Source organism: Sitodiplosis mosellana, unplaced genomic scaffold (assembly GCF_009176505.1).
Source record: "Sitodiplosis mosellana isolate CC-2019 unplaced genomic scaffold, AAFC_SMos_1.0 Smas_scaffold_14, whole genome shotgun sequence".
Lineage (NCBI taxonomy): Eukaryota > Metazoa > Arthropoda > Insecta > Diptera > Cecidomyiidae > Sitodiplosis > Sitodiplosis mosellana.
In genome coordinates, this window is record NW_022595256.1 from 653,939 (window position 1) to 674,938 (window position 21,000).

General features: G+C 37.3%; 7 protein-coding genes across 8 annotated transcripts; 3 read left to right on the forward strand and 4 right to left on the reverse strand.

The window, feature by feature from the left end:
• On the reverse strand, positions 1–1,975 carry LOC129568004 (60S ribosomal protein L5). Its single transcript, XM_055445481.1, has 5 exons — positions 1,819–1,975; positions 1,289–1,552; positions 1,089–1,200; positions 665–990; positions 1–373 (listed from the first exon to the last, which is right to left on the reverse strand). Exons 1-5 carry the CDS (start codon positions 1,819–1,821, stop codon positions 182–184), a joined length of 897 nt encoding a protein of 298 aa, XP_055301456.1. The 5' UTR covers positions 1,822–1,975; the 3' UTR covers positions 1–181.
• A 136-nt stretch (positions 1,976–2,111) lies between these two features.
• LOC129568003 (serine protease snake-like) lies at positions 2,112–4,037 on the reverse strand. The gene is made up of 3 exons (XM_055445480.1): positions 3,147–4,037; positions 2,607–3,076; positions 2,112–2,479 (listed from the first exon to the last, which is right to left on the reverse strand). Exons 1-3 carry the CDS (start codon positions 3,887–3,889, stop codon positions 2,319–2,321), a joined length of 1,374 nt encoding a protein of 457 aa, XP_055301455.1. The 5' UTR covers positions 3,890–4,037; the 3' UTR covers positions 2,112–2,318.
• Positions 4,038–6,997: 2,960 nt separating this feature from the next.
• LOC129568005 (proteasome maturation protein) lies at positions 6,998–7,429 on the forward strand. Its single transcript, XM_055445482.1, has one exon. The coding sequence runs from the start codon at positions 6,998–7,000 to the stop codon at positions 7,328–7,330; it is 333 nt and encodes a 110-aa protein (XP_055301457.1). The 3' UTR covers positions 7,331–7,429.
• A 143-nt stretch (positions 7,430–7,572) lies between these two features.
• On the forward strand, positions 7,573–9,948 carry LOC129568001 (protein-associating with the carboxyl-terminal domain of ezrin). Its single transcript, XM_055445476.1, has one exon. It carries the CDS (start codon positions 7,718–7,720, stop codon positions 9,791–9,793), a length of 2,076 nt encoding a protein of 691 aa, XP_055301451.1. The 5' UTR covers positions 7,573–7,717; the 3' UTR covers positions 9,794–9,948.
• Positions 9,949–10,529: 581 nt separating this feature from the next.
• LOC129568002 (serine/threonine-protein kinase GL21140) lies at positions 10,530–17,271 on the reverse strand. Of its 2 annotated transcripts, XM_055445479.1 has the most exons (6): positions 15,936–17,106; positions 15,724–15,853; positions 13,853–14,179; positions 13,684–13,777; positions 12,363–13,601; positions 10,530–12,249 (listed from the first exon to the last, which is right to left on the reverse strand). In XM_055445479.1, the coding sequence occupies exons 3-6, from the start codon at positions 14,176–14,178 to the stop codon at positions 11,959–11,961; spliced, it is 1,950 nt and encodes a 649-aa protein (XP_055301454.1). In that variant the 5' UTR covers position 14,179; positions 15,724–15,853; positions 15,936–17,106; the 3' UTR covers positions 10,530–11,958. The 2 variants fall into 2 exon arrangements, with proteins under 2 accessions (XP_055301454.1, XP_055301453.1); XM_055445478.1 differs by lacking the exon at positions 15,724–15,853 and having other exon boundaries at positions 16,591–17,271.
• Positions 17,272–17,507: 236 nt separating this feature from the next.
• On the forward strand, positions 17,508–18,893 carry LOC129568012 (iron-sulfur protein NUBPL). Its single transcript, XM_055445507.1, has 5 exons — positions 17,508–17,614; positions 17,802–17,958; positions 18,064–18,092; positions 18,158–18,288; positions 18,350–18,893. Exons 1-5 carry the CDS (start codon positions 17,585–17,587, stop codon positions 18,891–18,893), a joined length of 891 nt encoding a protein of 296 aa, XP_055301482.1. The 5' UTR covers positions 17,508–17,584.
• A 3-nt stretch (positions 18,894–18,896) lies between these two features.
• On the reverse strand, positions 18,897–20,892 carry LOC129568011 (deoxynucleotidyltransferase terminal-interacting protein 2). The gene is made up of 3 exons (XM_055445506.1): positions 20,367–20,892; positions 19,929–20,278; positions 18,897–19,337 (listed from the first exon to the last, which is right to left on the reverse strand). Exons 1-3 carry the CDS (start codon positions 20,575–20,577, stop codon positions 18,963–18,965), a joined length of 936 nt encoding a protein of 311 aa, XP_055301481.1. The 5' UTR covers positions 20,578–20,892; the 3' UTR covers positions 18,897–18,962.
• Positions 20,893–21,000: the final 108 nt, after the last annotated feature.

A 21,000-nucleotide genomic window follows, 5' to 3' on the forward strand; every position in this document is an offset into this window, starting at 1 on the left:
TTTTAATTTTTTCTCAGCGATGTTTTTTTTATTTTATTCAATAAACACATTGAAAGTGATTATTCTGTATATATATATCAACTATATATAACGAGATGGTAAGATAAAATAAAAAAAACGTGGATAAGTGTGTGGTGTGTGTGTGCAACAAATTGCAATTTTGAATGCCAGCGATGTTTGCTTATGCATCGGCTTCAGCCTTAAGTTTGGCGATGAAAGCTTCTTTGCGTGCAGTAACCTTAGCCTTACGTTGTTCAAGTGTAAGTTTCTTGTCGGTCCAGCGTTTCTTGGTAGCGGGTTTCTTGTGATCCTTCTTTTGGTATGAAGGGTCGGCACGAATGGATGCGTGTGCCTTCTTGTAAATAGATTCAATCTAAACAGGATGGATGAAAGAAAAATACCACAATATGTATTAGTTTTCTCTGTTCAGTTGGCTCAAATCTCAAAATATGATGATGAAAAATGGGGTTGTGAAATGATCTCAGGATGTTTGATATATTTAGACAAAAAACATCGAACAGATCGTTTCTGATGGTTGATGTGGTCCATTTTCGGCACCGAAATCGCACGAATGGCATTTGATTTCGGTAATTTTGGAAATGGACGTAAACCATTCATAAAATGATGCAAATGTCGAAACGTGTATGAACTTATGGATACTTACATCATCAGCACGGATGCCCAAGTTAATGTAGCGGCTGAATTGACGTTTGAAGGCTTCATTATCTTCCTCTTCCAAAGTACGCATGTATTCGGCAACGTGAAGACCGAAAATGTGGGCACGATGAACTTCAGCGTTGAAGCTCTTTGACTCAGCACTGTAACCTGGGAAACGTTTGACTGAATGTGGAATGTTCAATCCACCGTCAACAGCTCCTTTCATGGCACCGAAAATACGGGCACCAGTGGTGGTACGGGCCAAACCGACATCCAAGAAACAACGGAAAGCACCTGGACCATCATCCACTGGCTCAACATTGTATTCTTCACCTGAATCGAATTGAAAATGACAATCGAATTTTGTGGTTAGCACTTTAATCCCACAGTCAACACATTTTGCTACAGCTGCTAAAAAAAACGGTACGAACCTGTAACATCAGTGCAACCACTGTAAAGTGAGTCCAAGCCTAATTTTTGCAAAATACGACGGGCTACCAACAAACCGGTACAGTAAGCTGCAGCATAGTTGGTCAAACCAACCTATTGAATAGGGAGAATTGCACAAATTGTGATTAGAATGTTAGCCGGGACGCTGTCACCAAAAGTCACGTGGGTGTGTTACACTTACCTTAACGCCGTATTTTGGCAATTCGTGCGAGTAAGCGGCGCACACAACGCGATCACCTTCGATACGTGAGTATGCGATTTGGGCAGTAACATCGCGGTTTGACAAACGAACAATCAAACGGTATTTTGGGGTGTTATACTTGTTTTTGTCTTGGAAAATCAAGCGTTTACGAGCATAGTAGTCGGTCTTTCCCTCACGACGTCTCTTGAACTTAACTTGGTAACGCTTGAAGTATTGTTTGTTCTTGACGACTTTAACGAAACCCTATGAAAATGCAACAAATAAAACACAAAATTAGTTTTTTATTGAAAAAACTTCACTTAAAAGCAATCAATCAATTGAAATGTTCATATGACGAAAGTATCCAGTTTTGAGGTTACACAGTCGAATTACGGTCTTGCAAAAGCCGAAATTTTTAATCAGAAATAATTTGGGGAATCACTCGCGGAACTTGATAAATAATTATATTTTCGGAATTAGCACACCTAGTACGATCGATTGCGATAAATATTATTTGGTTTTATGCTCACCATTTTAAAAAATATTCAGTTAAAACACCGCACCACTACGAATAATGTCTTCGCGGTTTCAATGGTGACACGAAAAGAAGGTTTCAATATGGCTCCGCAGTACACGTTGGGCACGGTACGGAAGTTGACACTTGACAGCTCACACATACTCGACATTCGTATTGCCTTATCCTTTTCATTCGACGAAATGTCAGTGGAATTTCGTATTTCGTGTTACGTATTACGATTTCGGTTTTACGTAGTTGCACGACTACTCAAACTTGATATTCGTTTTTTTATGAAATGCAATAAACTTTTTTTTCATTTCGAATTTTTGCCATTTCTTTATTCAAAAGCTGAAAATTATATCTTACGCAAATGTTATGCATATAAAAAGTAGTACATGAATGTTTGAAAAAAAAAGTTGTTTCTTCTCTTTCATTGAAGCCGCCCTTAAAATAAAAAAAATAATGTTCACTGGACATAATCAATGTCCCACACACGTCCGATACCAATAATGATTAGTTTGAATTTTTCCAAACAATGCTTTCAATCCAATCCAAATACTCGGATATGCGTGTATAAACTCCATAGCCATTACCACATCCCATTCCAAAACTCGTTACTCCGATTACATGATATGTACATGCTGACTTTTGTGTTGCAACTTGAAGTGGACCGCCTGTAGAGTATGCAATGCAAATGTGTATGCAATTTAGTTTTAATTAGTATGAATCAATTGAAAATGTAAATGATGCGGTTAGAAGATATTAATATCTTCTTTTTTTTCTTTCAACTTATTCGTCTACCTGAATCGCCGCTACACGTGTCTTTTTCTTCAACATCATCGCCAGCACAGAGCTGTGAATCGATAATGCCATTCTTCAATGCACCAAATCGCTGGTAAAACCCGTTACATCGCTCGTTCGTAATGAAATTCAATTGCACTTTAAGTAACTCGTCCGATGGACGGCCACGATCTTTGGTTAATCCCCAGCCAGTTGCTATTCCACTGGGGTATTTTATATCGAATTTTTGCCACAAACATGCTGGCCTAATGAAATCGTTGATTTGCACGTCTCGACTCAGTTCGAACAAAGCAATGTCGTTGTATTTCGATGATGGTCGATAGCTTGGGTGTCGAATGGATTGCAAAATGCCGAAATCTTCAACGTTTGGATCATCGGAGCGTTTGAGATTCTGAGAACCCAATCTGATGATTTTTGGTTTGATTCCACGCCATGACACACAATGAGCAGCTGATAAAACAAAGCGGTAACTGAAAAATGGTTCTGATTAATGTGGTTCATTCATATCAGAATATATCAGAATGTTCATTCATTGCTTACCTTATCAATGAACCGCCACAGTTCCAATCAATTGGGCCATTTTCGTCTTGCTGCCATCCGATGATGGCCATGTGTGGGAATTCCCCATGTTCGGTTGCCGTTCCACCAACAATGAAACCTTCGCTGCTCGGTTTGGCACACTTGGTTGTTTGTACTGTAATGTTCTCCGGATTCAATGAGAATGTTGTTACGACCGATTCTTCAATCATCAATTTCATATACTGTTTGCATTTTTGCTCACTGATCCGAGTTTCATAAGATGGAACTGCTGGTGCTGCTGGCGGTGATAAAGATGGTTTTGGTTGCAGTGGAGGTGCTACGGTTGGACCTGTCGTCGTTGTTGTTGTGGTCGTTGTCGATGGGTAGTAAACATTATTCGATGGTGCGACTGGTTGCACGATTGGCACACTGGCCGGCTTTTGTGAGCGCGGACAACATATGATTGGTAGATGACCTTTGTAATTACAAATTTGCGGTTGAATTCCTTTCTGGAAATCCCGTATTGCCTCCGGACACTGATTTGGAAGTGTACAAATGCCATTTGTGCGTCGAACCAAATTGAAACAAGCTTCACCTTCAATGTCTCCGGTACTTTCGTGCGTAAATGCAATGTCACTGGGTAATTTGATGCGTGTCTCACTTTGAATCTTTCTACGACCAATCTGCTGCTGTTGCTGCTGCTGCTGCATCAACGCCACAGGAAAGAAACTAATCAACAACAAAACTAATGCTCGCTTCTCCATGGTCTTTTCGTGATTACTGTTCGATATCAAACGTTTCCACTTTTGAATAAACTATTTAGAATTGAACACAGCTATTTATTGATTTTATTTCGTCGCTAAAAACAACAACAAGCGATTGTCGATTGCAGTGCTGTGAGCGATCGATGATGAGTCGTTCAAAAAGTCCCGACCACTACAAATGCAATATAAACAATAAACTGTTAAATGTCGTGCTAACTAGTTAAGTTGATTGTCATTGCCTATGTTTCAAGTGTAAGTTCAAAGCAAGTCGGTGCAACAACGGTTTAAAGCTGGTGCAGCTCCAACCAACACAGTTTCTGCGTACGATTTGTTGCTTTGTTTTTTTTTTCTTTTATTTTTCTTTCGCTCGAGTCGGCGTTGCTTGTGTGTGCCTGTGCATACAACACAAATACAAGGGCAATACCGAAGGTTTTGGAGCACAACGCAATTTCTTTCGCATCTACTGGACGTTTTTTTTTTCTTCATTACATTCCATTGCACAACCAGTTGAGTAGTTCAATTTATATTTGGCATGGAAATTATTTTATACCATCGCATCTAACATCAATTAGCTAACAGATTTGCAAGTGATATATTTTTGTCTGGAATAGGGAAATACATAGCATTTTTTCAATTTACATCGTAAGTTCCGCCAAAAAGTATTTTCGTATTGCCATACACATACAAACACTGATCAGATATGCGATACACAAACTACTAAAGCAACACACTGTGGTTCACTTGTTAGTGTGATTCAAGCCTTTCGGACGAAAGACATAATTATTAAATTCACTGCCGTCCGACCGCTGTACGCAAGAGCATAACAAGTGATTTTGAAAAAGAAAAGAAGAGACTCATCAGAACCGTTTAGCGTGTGCGCTTTAAAACGAGTTTTTTTTCCTCATATTTCGCACTGTTTCATCTTCAGAGTGGGATAGATCAGGTATGAATATTTGCACAATTTTTTTTTTCTCGCATGAACGCGCACTAAGAACAAAAAATTGTCAGCAAATCTTTTTTTTCATCTCTTCGTATCACTTCATTATATAGTTTGAATGTAGAACTTTTTGTTTTATGCACAACTAAAATATCCAGTGACTCATATTTCGTTAATTGCCCAAAAATGTATACAATATACATTATGCGCGGTTTATTTATTGAATATATAAACAACATTTCTCAGCGCACATTTTTACAAGAATTGCGCTTACGTTTCGTTGCATGCCGGCACATGTGTTTCCAAACGATTGCTCTGACAACTCAGTTGACATAGAGCGAATCACATTGATATGCAACGATTGCCGCTTTAGTGATTCATTTCAATCGTAAAGATTACTTGAATTACAAACTGAATAGAGAAAACTTATGAAAGATATCAATTCCATCATGAAATATCTATTTTTTGTCCAATTTTTAAATGCATTTTTCTCTATTTTAATTCGTCATTGCAGCGTAGTGGTACATTCGAACATATATGGTACAAGACAAACACAATCGAGGCAAATATGTTTAATGCAACAGCAAACATGTCTACATTCAGAGTCTCAGAGATTATTGGATGTAGTACACCGATCAGAGTATTCAATGATACAAGCTCTGAAAATGGCAGCTCATATCGAGATTGTTCGAATGGTGTGCGGATTCAGTATTCTGAATTGGAGCCGCTTGATATTAGTGACGAATCAAGTGATGAAACTGCTCCACAAGAAGTGAATGTTGTCGCGCAGTCAAACGTCGATGGAGTTGATATCAGATCTGGTCTACAGGTCGTTTTGCATCCAATGACGCATGATTACATTCGAGATATGATGAATGGTGTCAAGTCCACCCAGTCAGCTCGGACTGAAATCACACAAACTGAAAGGCCCCAAACCCGTTCCGACAAACTGCACAAAAATGACAGAAAAAGAGATGCATCGAAAATAGACCACAAATCGTGGCAATGGCAACCGATACTGAGACTTGATCGCATCGATGAAAATGGTCAAAACAGCAATCAATCGGAAATGTCCACAAGCAATGTTCCACCTATCGAATTTGATAGGGACGAATCAATTATTCGAGAACTGTCACCAGAAAAAGCGACCGAGATTTTTGAACGGGTAAGAGAAATTCGATGATTTTTTTTCCGGATTCATTAAAATGATGAAATTTACTTCAACTTTCAGCGTTTGGAAGTGATAAAAAAAACCATGCAACCCATATCAATGAAACCGAGAAATCCAAAGGCAAAGCGAGCGACACGTGCGACGAAAAAGGTAAACGAGCTTCAGACGCAATATGAAGAAGTACACAAGCGACTGCAAGAAAAGCCCAAAAAGCGACCAAAGAATGCAAAGAAAGGTCGCAAATTGTATAATCCCAGTGATTCGTATGAGGAATCGGCTGAAAAGGAAAATGATGAACCGGATGATATGGAACCAAAATCAAAGCGACCTCGAATCTCATCAGCGCAACCCGTCCGAATTCTACCGAATCGCGCTGCCAAAAATATTGCCAAGTAAAGTGGATGAATCGACTAAATGAAATCAAACACCGCGGTGCAATTAATTCTAAGAGAAAATGACTGTAAAATCAACAACGATGATATAATTTGTTATAATTTTCACTACGTAAGCCGTAGCTCATAACTTTCAATGTCCAAATATGGAATGTTAATGTTGCCGTAAACTGAATCCGGTATTCAAAACATTTAAAACGAAAATGTAATGATCAAATCTATAATTAGAGTAAAGTGACTAATGAGTAAAACAGAATCAATTCTTTTTTCAATATATTTCATTTTTTTGGATCGAAAACCGCTGAATTTTGTACAATTTCGATTGAAAATATTCGTGTACGTAGAATGCGGTCCAGAGAGCGTAATACGAAATACGAAATACGTTTCAGAAAGCGAAAAACGAAAAACAAAATACGTACATTGAAATGTCAAACATATCGAACGAGACAGTCTCTGTTTTTGTATGGTAAAAGCTAACTAAACCGAAAGTTGACAACAAAAAGTGACTTGTCATACTGAGTACAAGCTGCAATTTAGTTGATTGGAATAGCCTGCATCACGGTTGAATACGGAAAAACAAACAGAATCCAGAAAAACAAGTACGGAAAATGGCTGATAAAATCAAGGTAACAACCCGAACACTCAGTGATCATCCATTGAAGGCATCTGAAGAAACATTTGCACAACGTGAACTCGAAACCAATTTGCAAATGTTGCGACGCAACGAAGGCATAGCTGCACCGATGCGAATCATGATGGAAATGCAAGCGTACAAAAAGGTGGGCCGTTTACCGTTCCTGCCATCCAGCCGTTTGCACATGGATGTAATTACTGGTCGTGATGAGACGATCGATTTCAGCGATTTCCTTGGCACCGAAGAATTCTCCGAGCGTTTGTGTCAGCCCCAGGTTATGGCCGAGAAGAAATTGAATTTCAATTAAGCAAAAAAGAAAAATGTCGTCCATTTGACATACAGCAAACAATTTTTTGTATTACGATAAGATAAAATATTAAAGAGAAGTTCATTGGAAGCGGAAAAATCAGGGATTTTCATTTCGGAATTTCATTTTCAGCAATTCTTTTATATGCAAAAAGTGAGGTTAGAATCAACAAACACACAAATCATCGTCGAATTCGTTCGGCTTTGTAAGCTTTTGTATAGTACCCGTATACATCGAACACTGTCTGAGCTGTCAAACTGGTAATGCAATTGGTATGGAATGACGTTTACGTCACCAAAAAACAGAAAGTAAATAAAAATGTGTGTTGATTTAGTTTAGCCCAATTGAAAGCTGAATTTTTTAGTGATATATTGCGAGTTTTGAACTATGGGAAATGATCAGTCGCATATAAAAGGACTGGAAGTTGATAAGAAAGCCATCGATTCGACGGAATTTTGGTCGATTTACAATGGAGAATTGAAGAATGAAAATATCCCAACCACACTGATAACTATATTTCAAGGTGAACAAGTTGTTAAAGGGCAACTATGGTCAAGTAAAAGCCCATTGGAACGAGCCACACGGAATTTCATGCTCTATCGTCATCCATCGATTCTGCGATTCATCACATCATGGGAAAAGGGCTCCGTACATTACTTGGCGACAGAACGATGCAAAACCTTGTCGATGGTGTTGGCAACGCAGAACGATACACAAATATGCCTAGGGCTACGGAATATATTGTGTGCGTTGATATTCTTGGTTGAGAAGGCGAATATGTGCCATTTAAACGTTTGTACGTCATCAGTTTACGTGAATTCGAGTGGATCATGGCGATTGGGTGGCTTCGAACACTTGTGGTCAAAGAAAGAGGTCAATCAAACTCTGTTGGAACGATCTCAGACGTATCGATACACAAATGCACTGGACAAGGATGAGACCAAACGTGATTCAATCCATGGCATTGAATCGTTTGCATTTGGCGTACTATGTGAGGAGATTTTAAGCAACCGGAAAAATAGCTCAACTATACCCCATGTGGCCGAATTTCGAAAGTACTGTGTTGAATACTTGAGAAATTCAAACGCAAAAAATCGTCCAAGTCTGTCAGCCGTTTTACAACATTCCTATTTCAACCAAGACTTTGTACTGATACATTCATTTTTATCGGAACTGCCATTGAAAAATCAAATTGAGAAGCAAACATTCTTCACAGGCTTAGTAGATCGACTGCGTGAATTCGACGAAACGGTCATTGGCACCGAACTCATTGAATTGATTCTGTCGCGCATGGTCTTACTGGATGAAACTGCCAAATTATGCGTCTTACCATTCGTAATGCAGCCACGCAATGATTGCGAATCCAATTCAGCTTCAATCACACCAATCTTTTCATCAGAAACATTCACCAAATTTGTTGCACCCAAGATAAAGCAGTTGTTTTTAGTTCGTGACGTCCAAATTCGTTTAGTGCTATTAGAGTATTTTGCGGCATACATGGATTATTTTGAATCAAAAGAAGATTTGACCAAACAAGTATTGCCTCAGCTATTGCTTGGCATCAAAGATACAAATGACCAATTGGTCGCAGCGACCCTACGATGTTTAGCCGATTTAGTTCCAATTTTGGGTTCATCAGTGGTCATTGGAAGTAATCGATGCCGCATTTTTGCTGATGGCAAACCGTATGGAGTTTTAGAGAAAATGGACTTGGCACCTTCAGTTAAATGGGCTGAGGTGCGTTCGATAACACCTGTAATGAATGGTGCTGGAATTGGTGCTGATATTGTCTCCAGTAGTCCTCTATTGGTGTCTAGTAGTCCTCTGGCAACGGACACAGGCGGTGATGTTAGTGACAGTTTTGTTTCGATAGTGAATTCGACAAATGTAAATGGCAATGAAAAGGATTTAATGCCAGAACGACTGTCACCAGACGGAGCCGCCGTGGGAGAAGATCTTCAATTGAACAATGAACAGGCGGATCTCGATGAAGATGGATGGAGCGACTGGGAAACCGATCAACAATCCAACGAAATTCAAACCGATGCAAAAGTTTTTGATGACAATGAAAACATAAATGAGAGTTCAACGATCGTCACACCAAGCTACCAAAGAAACATATCAGTCAGCAGTTCAAACAGCACGGCAACCAATCAGAATAACGAAAGTTTCATTAAAGACGTAAAAGATATCGAAATTAAACCAATTAACACACATTTAAATGATGAGATTGATGATTTTTTCAAAGAAATGGAACCAGTTATAGCGATGCCCAGTTTGACATTAGCACTATTAAATAACCTCACCACTACGGGTAAACCGTCACCCGGCGAAACAAAGAAACACGATATCGAAACCGATGCAAAGATTGATCAAAATCGATTTGCTGTCACTGCTAGCCTAGATGATGATACATTCGACGATGCCGCTTGGGGCAACGAAGCAAGTGATTGGGATAATTAAAATAATTGTTTTTTATTTGCTTTTTCTGTTTGTATGTAAATAATTGATAGACAATTGATCATTTGACACTAAGATTGATTGCAATGTATTTTTGAAACGCAAAAAAAATGAGATTCTCTAATAAACCAACGATTACAAATTGAAGGCATAATAAATACGTTTTTTCATTGAGATTTATTAGATTTTAATTTTGTTTTTCTTCAGCTTTAAGTCTTTTTCTTTGAGAATGGGTCAATTCAACGAGGTCCGTATCGAAGATTGTCTTATTTGGCTGGATGCATATTCTCGCCAGTTGAGATTTTTCTGTCATTTTTGATTTTTCATTCCTGATTTGCAGACCATTCTCCTGTTCTTTAGTGTCAGCTCCACTGTCCTGCATATTTGAAATCCCCATATCGTATTTAAATGCGTGTTTCGATTTACATCGATCTTAGTAAAAATGTCCAGAATCAATCGTGCAATAAATTACTAATAAATAATGAGAAATGAAAGACTTAAACCCTTTTTTGCAGTTTTTCATTTAATTTCATGGTTTTATGTTTATAAAATAATTGCACAATCTTAAAATCAAATAATTTGATGTATATATGTATATATCAAGCCAACGAACCAGTTCTGATATAGCATTATAATGCAAACAATTTTCAAGTCTTTTCAATCGTCTTTTTTTTTAAAGAAATTAATACAATACACTTTCGATTATAACGCAATTTAATGCAATGAATTTCCATTGTGATTGATTGAATCTCCGATTTATTCAAACATTTGAGATGAGATAATAATATAGCCAATTATATAAAGCCCAATGTGTGCGTGATATCTTGATAATAATTGTTTTTAACAATTTAGATTATAAAAATGCCCTCAATCTCGTTTTACAAAATTATAACAAAAGCGCATATTTTACAAATAACAGTTTCTTTGATCATCCGGTTGTAATGAATGGACTGCATTTATTGTACCTATCGAGAAAGTCTCATGGATTTATCGGATTTGTTTCCCTTATGAAATGCAGGTTTGTTTTGTTCATTTCTTTTTATATAAAATGTCTTCTGTTCATCATAAATATTAGAATTAAATACACTTATATGCTGTGTGTAATGTAACTCATAAATCTCTTGGCAAATAGGTTTGCGTCTATAACATACTACACATTTCCTTATCGTTATGTCCAAATAACAATTCGGTTATCCTTATTATATCACTATGGGTATCACATTCCGCTTGGAATGGGGATTTATTTTACAAGTATTTTCAATCGCATTTGAATAATTTATTTCAACCGAATACAGGGATAAAAAGCAGCTTAGAGAATAAAGTGGTAGCAAGTGGAAAATTTTTCTTCAAAGTATTAATAATAAAAAGTGGTTTTGGAATAATTTTTTTATTTGACTGAATCGAAAGTGGCAATGGGCGAGTGAAAGACCATTTGTTTTTTTTATGTGTTCTTTTGTTTCTCAATGAAATCTTCAGTATGAATTTTAAAATGAAAGTTAATATGGATCAATTAATTTATTTTCGGAATATAATGCAGTATAATACAGATAGTGATGAATGCGCCATGCAATAAATATGTAAAGAATACGAACAAATTTAATCAATTTGTAGGGTATACACTTTGGTTGATCATCCTCTTTTATTTCCTATATAAGAAAATCATGCGATGCATTCAAATTTCAATTTAATTTAGATATGTAATTTTGTGACCGAGTTCTAATCCCAATGTCCTACTAAGCCCTAATTGATAATGTGTATATTTAGAGTACAAATGTCTTTATACCAATCGAAACAATAGAATCGATATTCGGAGAATATTCATACAATTGTCTTGTGTGCCAATTTCGGCAGAAAAAAGGGGAGATACAATTTAAGGAAGCTGCTTGATCATCCTTTAAATTAATTTGTATTGCAAAAAAAATAAATTCCCTTTCCTTTTACTCTCTTTTTCAAAAGAGATGATAACTCTACATCTCATTCATGCACGAATACTAAACTAGCAAATAAATAATAATAATGAATTCATTATGTGTGTGACATTTACAAAATACATATCGCCAAAAAAACACAATGATCAAAAATTTCTTTTCGGCCGACTTACATTTTAATACAAGAGGCAAAAAGACATTCAGAGATGTATACACCGTTTACATGTCAACTGTTTCCCTTCAGCTCAAATCAATTAGCGCATCAAATTTGCTGTTACTGGCGGTATCGAGTGTCCATGGATGGTCAAGTACATCTTCGCTGGCAAATCGAAGGTCGGGATCAAGTTGAAGCATGTTTGCAATAAGATCTCGCACTTCTTGTCCTATATCATTCCAATATGGTTCGGGGAACTCATAAATACCAGATAAAATTGCATCGAAAAGTGGCTCTTGCTCATTATCTGGTGATACGAAAGGTGGAAAGCCACACAACAAAATATACAAAATAATACCGGCCGCCCAGACGTCAATCTATTGTGAAAATTGAAGAAAATATTTAATTTAATTTATTGGGCAATGGTTTCATGTATCATCAGAAATGGATGAGCAATTATTTAATAGCCTGCTTTCAAGGGATACAATACCTTTAAGCCGTATCCTGTCTCCATGAGAATTTCGGGCGCAACATATGTCGGGGTGCCGCAAACAGCGGTCAGTGGCTCAGTCACTTCGCAGGCCAAACCAAAGTCAGCTAACTTCAACTGAGTTATGTGTCCTGCTTCATCCAATTCGACCAATAAATTTTCTGGTTTAATATCCCGATGTACAATTGCCAAGGAATGTAGGTAAGCCATAGCTGATGCCAAGTGTCGGATCATTAATCTCGCTTCAGACTCCGGGAAACGAGTAACACGTGTGATTGCATCAAACAAATCTCCACCGCTAACGTATTCCAAAATGAGAAACATATTTGCTGATGTATCGCAATTCAAGTGCAACGACATCACTTGTTCATGCTGTAATTTCTTCATTACTCTTATCTCAGCATCGATATAATGCTCTTTGCCCTTGCATTTCGATTTATCGATGATTTTCAATGCAAAGTTCTTTTTGTCGCTTTTCCGTTTGATTTTCAAAACTACGGCAAAATTGCCATCGCCAATCACCGGGCCCAAGGTATAGTTGTTCTGGATGATTTCGGGTAAACCAAGGGGATTTGAGTCATCACATTGAGTCGACACTAAAATCGTATCGTCATCCGCTTCAAATGCTGCATTATGTAAATTGACGGAGTTTTTCGTGGGCATTTGCGGTTTTGGGCCACTTCGAGCACTTCCCGTACGTAATGTTCTTCGGGTTTGTTGTACAGCCTTCAATTCGTCTACTTCTAACTTAAAATCATCAGCATTCACACGTTCACTTCCGTAGGCAAAAAATACATATTCATCAGCAAAAAAATCGGCCAACGCTTGCAATTGGACCCCTTGCAAGGTGTACATTTTTCGTACACATCCCGTATCTAATTTGACACATTGAGTTATCGCTGTCAAAACATGCTCAAACGATGGACTGTTTCGTTTGTTCAGCAGAAGCCTAAGTATTTTCCTGGGCTTGGTTCCACTTCGTATGAGTGTCACTATTCGTGGATGTACCACACTGTCACGCTCACTAAAATCGACTTTATCAAATTCATTGGTGTTGATACCATATCCATTCAAACCGATCTTCAACGGTGATGCCGGTCGTTGGGATCTCGTCAGGCGATTGGTCGCTTTATTATTTTGGCCAAGTGGTGATGATGTATAGTCCATTTTCTTGTAATTTTCATTATTACACAAACATACATAGCTTTGGCCATCTTCAAACTCATCTAAACTTGTGATCTAGGTTTGATTTAAAGGGAAAATTCGATAGTTAGCTTCATGTTAAGTGGTAAAGAGTATGTTTTATGGTGGCATTGCTTACTTTTTTGCCTAAGGTAGAATATATGTTGCGCACAGCACCAGATACACGGTCTTCGAGGATTCGTGTTAAATCTTCAGCTAGACTATCAAAAAATCTGTGGAAATAAAATGAAAGGGATCTTAGTCTTGCATTGTATTTAATCATGGCGCAATTTTTTCCCCCTACATACCGATAGCGTTCATTTGACACAGGAATCACAACACCGCCGTAGAATTTATCACCGTTTCGAAAGAAACGTACTCGTTTCGCTTTCCTTGTTGGCGTCCTACTACTCGATACGCGTTTTTTCAGTGTGTTATTCTTTGTGATTATAATCACCGAGCCATTACTACTCGTCGTGCCACCATTTTCATCATCCCCTTCGATTTGTTCTCCAGTCGGTGTGCTGCCATTCAAGTCCAAATCCGCGAGGTCTTTGTCCAATTCCGAATTTGAGCTCGTCGAGCTATTACTTTGGCTCACTACAGTTTCCAGCATATTACTGCTTCCATCCATTCTAAGCGACGAGAAATAGAAATAGAAAAAATATAGGAAAATCACGACATATTCTAATTAGTATTATGCTAGGTATTATGAACTCGAGTGAGCAGAAATGCTTTTTTTAATATTCACGATGATTGATTTAAGAAGTTGTTTTTAATGGTAGAAAAGGCAAAATGCCCATTTAGTCGTCAGCAAACACTAATTTTGTTCAAAAGCACAAAGAATACGGTTAAACGACGGAATGTTGCCAAAGAAATATCGAACTCAAATGACATATTCTAATCACGCCTTTCTATTCTATAGTTTTCGAAAGACAAGTGTACGAACAACATAAATAAACACATTTCAACTCACAGAAAAAAGAAAGATTCTATTTGTGAAACGAAGAAATGAACGAAAAAAACAAAAAATCGCTATTGGCACACACTTGTTGTGTACAACTTTGGCATTTACACGGACGTAGTCAAATGATTTTCTGTGGAAACGAACAGTGAAACGGTTAAGTTAACCGTTCGTTGTAAGACAAAATCTGAAATTGCATTCAATATGAGAACAACATGCCATAAAAAACATGATCAATCCAATCAATCCAGACGTAAACAGCAACTGAAGTGAGACGAACACAAGAGATACACAGACAGAGAATCACGGTCGAGAGAGAGAGAGAGAGAGAGAGATTGTGCAAAGGAAAATTGAATGAAATGAAACAGCATGTCGGAAGTAATGTGCTACTCGTTATACACACGCTCAGCTACATGTAATATTCACTTATGCTCATGTTCATATTTGTATGGTTTTTTTTATCATTGAATATTTTCTTTTTTTGGCCCAATTAACCGATACGAAATGAGTGAGAGAATTGGAATTTCTCTTAACCGAGACTATAAACCTAGTGTGCGATGGTGTGCGTGTGCGCGATATTATATGTATATATGTACTTTCTTTCTATAACAAACGGCATTTCATTCATTATTATAATTGGCGATTTGGCGTGTGCCGTTCTTCATATACATATATTTCTTTCTCGGTTGCTCTACCTCCGTGTTCCGCGAAAATGCACAAAAGAACAGGTAGGGGCAAACACAAGATATTCTGCAAGCATATTGAATATACATTTTTTTCTCGCTCGCTTGGTATTCGGTATAGATTCGCTCTACTTTCATGCCGATTACGATATTAGCTCTTAAATGTGTTTGTTGATTGTGGATAAGAAAATCATTGCCGTCAACAACCAGAGAGTACAATACATATATCAAAAAGCAGCCACAATTTATGAACGCTGCAGCGGCGCGCGGCAGCACCTTTGCTTTTTTTTGATACGCCACGCTACATTTATATACACACATCACTAATGGAATTTTATAATTGCCACTCGCACGTACTTTTTTTGCTTTTCTTCTCTACATACTTATGATGGAAAGAGTGAAGAGAATTTCGTGCTCAAGTACCTGTTTAAGCATAGCTCAATTGATATATATATATATATATATATATATATATTATGAAAGGTAAACGCTTCTTTGTTTGTATTTATAAATATGTACGTCTAATGGTTACCATAAAAAATAAATAAATCCGTTGATGTGATTTTGGCCGTGCACAGCAACGACTGGTAGCGCAGAAAAAGAAAAAAAATGTCCCAAGAATTTTTCTCCCGAAAATAGAAACTGATTGCTTTTTCAATGAGCTACAGATTGGAATGAATGTTGTTGATTTTGTGTAAATCAATATTCCGAATGTTGAACTATTCTAAATAATGTTGCACTGACATGAAATCGATAACGATGGGAACGGAAACCATGATAACCCACAATTTTCATGTCATGCCATGCCATGGCATAGGAAAAGTCAAGTGCAAACACTTTCACCGAAGTCATCAAACTGATTTGACATGGGAATAATGTTTAGCCACATTATTATTATCAAAACATATTTTTCGTTGGAATTTGCTTTCGTTCATACACATACACACCCGAAAAATCGAATTACTCGCGATGGGAGTCGTATTGATAATTATTTCCTACTATCTTTGGTTGTTTAACGAATTATTTTGCCTGATTAATCGTATGTGTTTGGAGAAGCATCTATTTTCGCGAGTCAAACAACGGCGGAAAATTTGCACAGAGCACACACGGCCACATATTCGCTGATAATGCAAAGTGCAAACCAATTAACGCAATTTATATACATCGTGTACCGCATTTTTCGTGCTCAATTATTCGCTCGGTTGATTAATTGACAACGTCTTCTTGTATTCAATTTGAAAACGTTTTTTTCTTAAATCATTTCTCTTTCACTTTTCTTTTGGCATGTACACTTTTTTATTAGCATTTTACTTTCTTATTGAAATAATGAAACAAAGGGAAAATTGATTAACATCACACCATTTTCCCCCATTAAATCTCTGTTCATTGTTTCATTTACCTTTTGAAGATTTGTGATTTTTATACAATTTGTGAACGGGATTTAAATGAATTATGGCCAATTGGATAGTAATAAAAATTATCTCTCACACTGAAATAAAACACATATTTACACTAGACCACAACCGAAAAATTGATAAAGAACCGATCTACACTGTTTCAATGTTTGAGAACTCGACACAACCATTCGCAGATTTTGGTTGAATTTTCTAAATTGGATAGCGACTATTTGGTGATTTGAAACGGCGTCTTATCACACAAAAAACATGAAATATACAATACAAAAACGTTGACACTGAATTTACAATACACAATTCGGCGAAAAAAGAAATATACTATTTTTTTTCTTCATCCAAGTTTTAAAACAACTCGACCGATTGTCCGCCCATTTACTCAGCATGAGAGACATACAGCCGAAGAAGAAGCAGTGGAAAAAAATATACACTTTGAGAATGAAGGGAATTTCTATGCACAATTGTTGTGTGTAATACACATCGATGGAGCTATCGAGCGTGAACGAAGTAAGAAGGAGAAGCAATCAATTCGTGTGTGTATAATGGCATATACAGTTTTTTTTTCTTCTTCTTTCGGTTGTTTTATTCTTAAATCACATACTGGTGTGTGTGCAAAAAGAAGAGATATGTACGCGTCTGTGTGTACGAAATGTAGCTTTCAAATCTACGAATGAAGTATGAATCGGTTCAAGTGGAAGTGTCAATTTACGGTTTAAATTTCGATACACTATCAATGAACGTTATACATGCCATCGATTGAAGAACAGGGAAAAATGTGGATAAAACTATGTATCAATGTAATTGATTGCAAATTCATGCTTATCACAATGATTATTCAATCAATATCAGGTATATTGCTTTGTATGAAGATGTATTTACCCCAATTCACCGGTTCATCTGTCACTGACAATAACTGATTGTCAAGTCAAACATTGGTTAACCTAGAACTTTGGATTAGAAACCATACAAAAAATGTAAACAATGAAATTTAATCCGCGAATATTAGTCTCGGTATGGATTTTACTATAAAACTTCATATTAGTATCGATTTTTCTCTTTGTTTCTATTTAAAATAGCTCAAGGTTTTTTTTATTCCATTCGTTGTATTGAATGTTACGAATATAGAAAAATTGAATATAAGTGTTTGGTGTAGTGATGGTTTGTATCACGATTGAAAATACTTTTCAAATAATTTCAGGCGTGGAGTCGTGGTGCCAGTTACAGCACCAAGCCGACGGCACGTCAGGCCGAAATTATGGCTAGAGGTTTGCCCAAACAGGCACCTTTGCCCGGCGTAAAAGATATTGTGGTTGTTGCTTCCGGCAAAGGAGGCGTTGGTAAAAGCACGACATCAGGTGAGTTTATGCTATGAATTCAAAAACAAATTCGAATTGAATTATTCAATTTAACTCATTCAAGTAGATTGATTATATTCAACCATTTGTCTTTTTCATTGACAGTGAATCTGGCAGTTGTATTGGCTCAAATGGTATCACACACAAAATTTAATAACCATAATTAGAAAAACTGACCTAAAACAATTTTATTTTCAAGGGCAAACGCGTTGGATTGCTTGACGCAGACATATTTGGTCCATCGATACCGTTAATGATGAATTTGAATGATACTCCACGTGTTGATGACAAGAATTTGATGATTCCGTTGCAAAACTATGGCGTTAAATGGTGATTTTGCTAACAATAACTTTTGAAAGTCAAAAAAGTAATAAATTTCTGTCTTATTCAGTCTGTCGATGGGATTTTTGATTGATCCTGATAAACCGATAATATGGAGAGGGCCACTTGTAATGTCAGCATTGCAACGACTTCTAAAAGGCGCTGTTTGGGACCCACTTGACATTCTGGTTGTTGATACACCGCCGGGTACAGGTGACATACATCTGTCATTAGCTCAAAATGTACCTATATCGGGAACAATACTAGTCAGTACACCCCAGAAAGCAGCTTTGAATGTTACAAAACGTGGAGCCGAAATGTATCAAACGCTCAAAATTCCATTGATTGGCATAATTGAGAATATGAGCCATGTCATTTGCACCAATTGCCAAGAAAAACTACAAATTTACCCCAACAGCACGGAAGAATTGGCAAAAGATCTCGGCATCGATATTCTAGCTTCAATACCTATTGATTCTCAATTGTCCCAATGTTCGGACTCTGGTATTCCCATTGTTATCAAATTCCCCGATTCAACACACCACAACAGCTATAAAACAATTGCAACCAAGTTGATAAGTTTTCTGGATGAAAGTGATTCGACTAAAAGTTGAGCGTTTTAGATTTATTTATAACATGATTTTTTTTATTTATAAAATAATAAAAATGGCTTTTCCTATAGATTAAGACTTCTTTTTGAGTTTTTTCATTTTTTTGTACGCTTTTTTGAAGCCGGTGTTTCTCTTTTCGGCCAACACCTCCTGATATTTTCGTTTGTTGTACCGTTGGAATTCGGCATCCTCCAACAGTTCGTCGACTAGAGACTTCTTCTTGCTCACCCGTTGACCACGGTCATTGTATTTGTCGAGCGGTGATGCCATAACGGTACCAACTTGGAAGTACTTGGGTAATGTTTTCAAATCGTTTTTCTTGTAGAAATGTGTTGGATTTAGCACCGAACGCATTTGAATAATTTCCAAATCTTGGCGTAATTCATCGGAGACCTCTGTGGCAGGCATATTGAACCAGTTCTTGCCCTTTGTTTTTGATGCCTCAGCCTGAAATTGTAGAAATACACGATGAACATTAGTATCAAACACTTAAGAAATGATTTCATTATTTGCTTGGATATGAATGATCAGATTACTAAAATTGACATCATAAAATCCACAATCAACCGTAGAACGACCCATTTTCGTTAAATTTCCATTCGGTCAGTTTTTGAAATTCGCCAAATGATTAAGATTGATTTCGATCATCGATAGAAAATGATTTCACTCGATGAACAAAAACCAAGCCTTGCATTCGTCAGATTCAAAGAACAAACCACGCGTAGATGTATGGTACAACTTGATTCGAATATCAAATATATGATTGGTATCGTTTGTGTGTACCAATAAAGCCGTTGACCGTATTCATCCGGGAAAATCGAGTAGATTCTCCCTTCCGAAATCGTTTCCAACTTCAACAATGTCTCGCTGGCCTTACAATGCTATCATAATCTCAAAGAAAAGCATCAAGATACAACGAGTGGAGTTGAAAATGAGTTGAGTCGTGCTCTACAGCCGATACGAGTGGAAATGTGTCAGTGTCGCGTGTCACATCATTTCGAAGTTTTTCAATGTTGACATTTTGTGTTCGATATTCACCTTTCTTTGTCGATGTGCTTCACGTTCGGATAGAACTTTCACCTCCCTCTTGGTCTCAATGCCTTTTAGTACACTGCTGCGCATCTCTTTCTCAACATCTGTCTTTGTCAAATCTTTATGTACATCAGTTAGGTCGATATCCTCAATTTCCCAGCCTCGTTTGGTTTTCTTCTCAGGTTTTTTCGGCAAAACACCATTCAAACTCGTCCAACCCATTGCTTTGCAAAATGCATCTAAATCGTCTTCACCTCTTCCCTTTGATTTATCCGCATCGTTGCCGTACAACGGTTTGTTGAATAGCGTTGGCTTCTTCAAAATGCTAATGATATCTATTGGCGGTGGTGGAATGCCTACAATGTGACAAGGTAATGAAGTAAATATTATATTCGCTGTTGAACTAAAACTCATCTGTGAACAAATGCGGCTTTTATTACTAACCTCCATAATCGTAATCCTCTTCGATATCCTCGATGTCATCGTTCTCTTCATCTGCATTTGTCTCTTTCTCACTCTGGTCTTCTTCTTGTTGTTTAGCGGCATTTTTATCATCTAAATGTTTAGTACTTGAATATAACATTTTTGAATTATCATATTCGTTTTGCTCTAAGAGATTTTGCTCTCCAACCGTGTCAACGGTAAAAAGATCCATGTTTAAGCTAGTAATGCTTCTCAACTAGTAAAAAAACAATTTCTTTGACAATTGACACCACGAGGCAAAACACGGACAAAAAATTCCCTCCAGGGATATTTTGAGTGTCAAGCAACGACTATTGCATCTGGCAAAACGAAAATACCTAACTGACACTCAGACTGTCTCGCTTGCCCCACCTACATTGTGAAATGTACAGTCACTGTCTCAGTTTGACTCATTGCGATTAAGGAGAATTGCCAACACTTGAGTTCGTTTCATACGTACGCACGCATACACACACACACGCGCACACAGAGGAAATGATGCCAGTGTGTTGGTGTGCATTTCGACGAATTTACTGCTGTAAATGTGAGCAAAGCGAAGGCGAATGAAGGGAAAGCATATTCAAAAACCGAAGCCATCTATCTCTCGCATACATGG

What these genes read in the sequence shown, in the direction of transcription:
- LOC129568004 (XM_055445481.1), bottom strand. An exon ending in TGGTTGCACTGATGTTACAG is followed by an intron (nt 991 to 1,088) that starts GTTCGTACCGTT and finishes AATTCGATTCAG; the next exon opens with GTGAAGAATACAATGTTGAG. An exon ending in TGGGCATCCGTGCTGATGAT is followed by an intron (nt 374 to 664) that starts GTAAGTATCCAT and finishes CATCCTGTTTAG; the next exon opens with ATTGAATCTATTTACAAGAA.
- LOC129568003 (XM_055445480.1), bottom strand. Translation starts at nt 3,889, where the DNA reads ATGGAGAAGCGAGCATTAGTTTTGTTGTTGATTAGTTTCTTTCCTGTG. An exon ending in TGTGGCGGTTCATTGATAAG is followed by an intron (nt 3,077 to 3,146) that starts GTAAGCAATGAA and finishes ACCATTTTTCAG; the next exon opens with TTACCGCTTTGTTTTATCAG. An exon ending in CACGTGTAGCGGCGATTCAG is followed by an intron (nt 2,480 to 2,606) that starts GTAGACGAATAA and finishes CATACTCTACAG; the next exon opens with GCGGTCCACTTCAAGTTGCA.
- LOC129568005 (XM_055445482.1), top strand. Translation starts at nt 6,998, where the DNA reads ATGGCTGATAAAATCAAGGTAACAACCCGAACACTCAGTGATCATCCA.
- LOC129568001 (XM_055445476.1), top strand. Translation starts at nt 7,718, where the DNA reads ATGGGAAATGATCAGTCGCATATAAAAGGACTGGAAGTTGATAAGAAA.
- LOC129568002 (XM_055445478.1), bottom strand. Translation starts at nt 14,178, where the DNA reads ATGGATGGAAGCAGTAATATGCTGGAAACTGTAGTGAGCCAAAGTAAT. An exon ending in ATTCTACCTTAGGCAAAAAA is followed by an intron (nt 13,602 to 13,683) that starts GTAAGCAATGCC and finishes AATCAAACCTAG; the next exon opens with ATCACAAGTTTAGATGAGTT. An exon ending in AGACAGGATACGGCTTAAAG is followed by an intron (nt 12,250 to 12,362) that starts GTATTGTATCCC and finishes TTTTCACAATAG; the next exon opens with ATTGACGTCTGGGCGGCCGG.
- LOC129568012 (XM_055445507.1), top strand. Translation starts at nt 17,585, where the DNA reads ATGAAATTTAATCCGCGAATATTAGTCTCG. An exon ending in ATCCGCGAATATTAGTCTCG is followed by an intron (nt 17,615 to 17,801) that starts GTATGGATTTTA and finishes AAATAATTTCAG; the next exon opens with GCGTGGAGTCGTGGTGCCAG. An exon ending in TGGTAAAAGCACGACATCAG is followed by an intron (nt 17,959 to 18,063) that starts GTGAGTTTATGC and finishes TTTCATTGACAG; the next exon opens with TGAATCTGGCAGTTGTATTG.
- LOC129568011 (XM_055445506.1), bottom strand. Translation starts at nt 20,577, where the DNA reads ATGGATCTTTTTACCGTTGACACGGTTGGAGAGCAAAATCTCTTAGAG. An exon ending in AGAGGATTACGATTATGGAG is followed by an intron (nt 20,279 to 20,366) that starts GTTAGTAATAAA and finishes GTCACATTGTAG; the next exon opens with GCATTCCACCACCGCCAATA. An exon ending in AAGCACATCGACAAAGAAAG is followed by an intron (nt 19,338 to 19,928) that starts GTGAATATCGAA and finishes CTACAATTTCAG; the next exon opens with GCTGAGGCATCAAAAACAAA.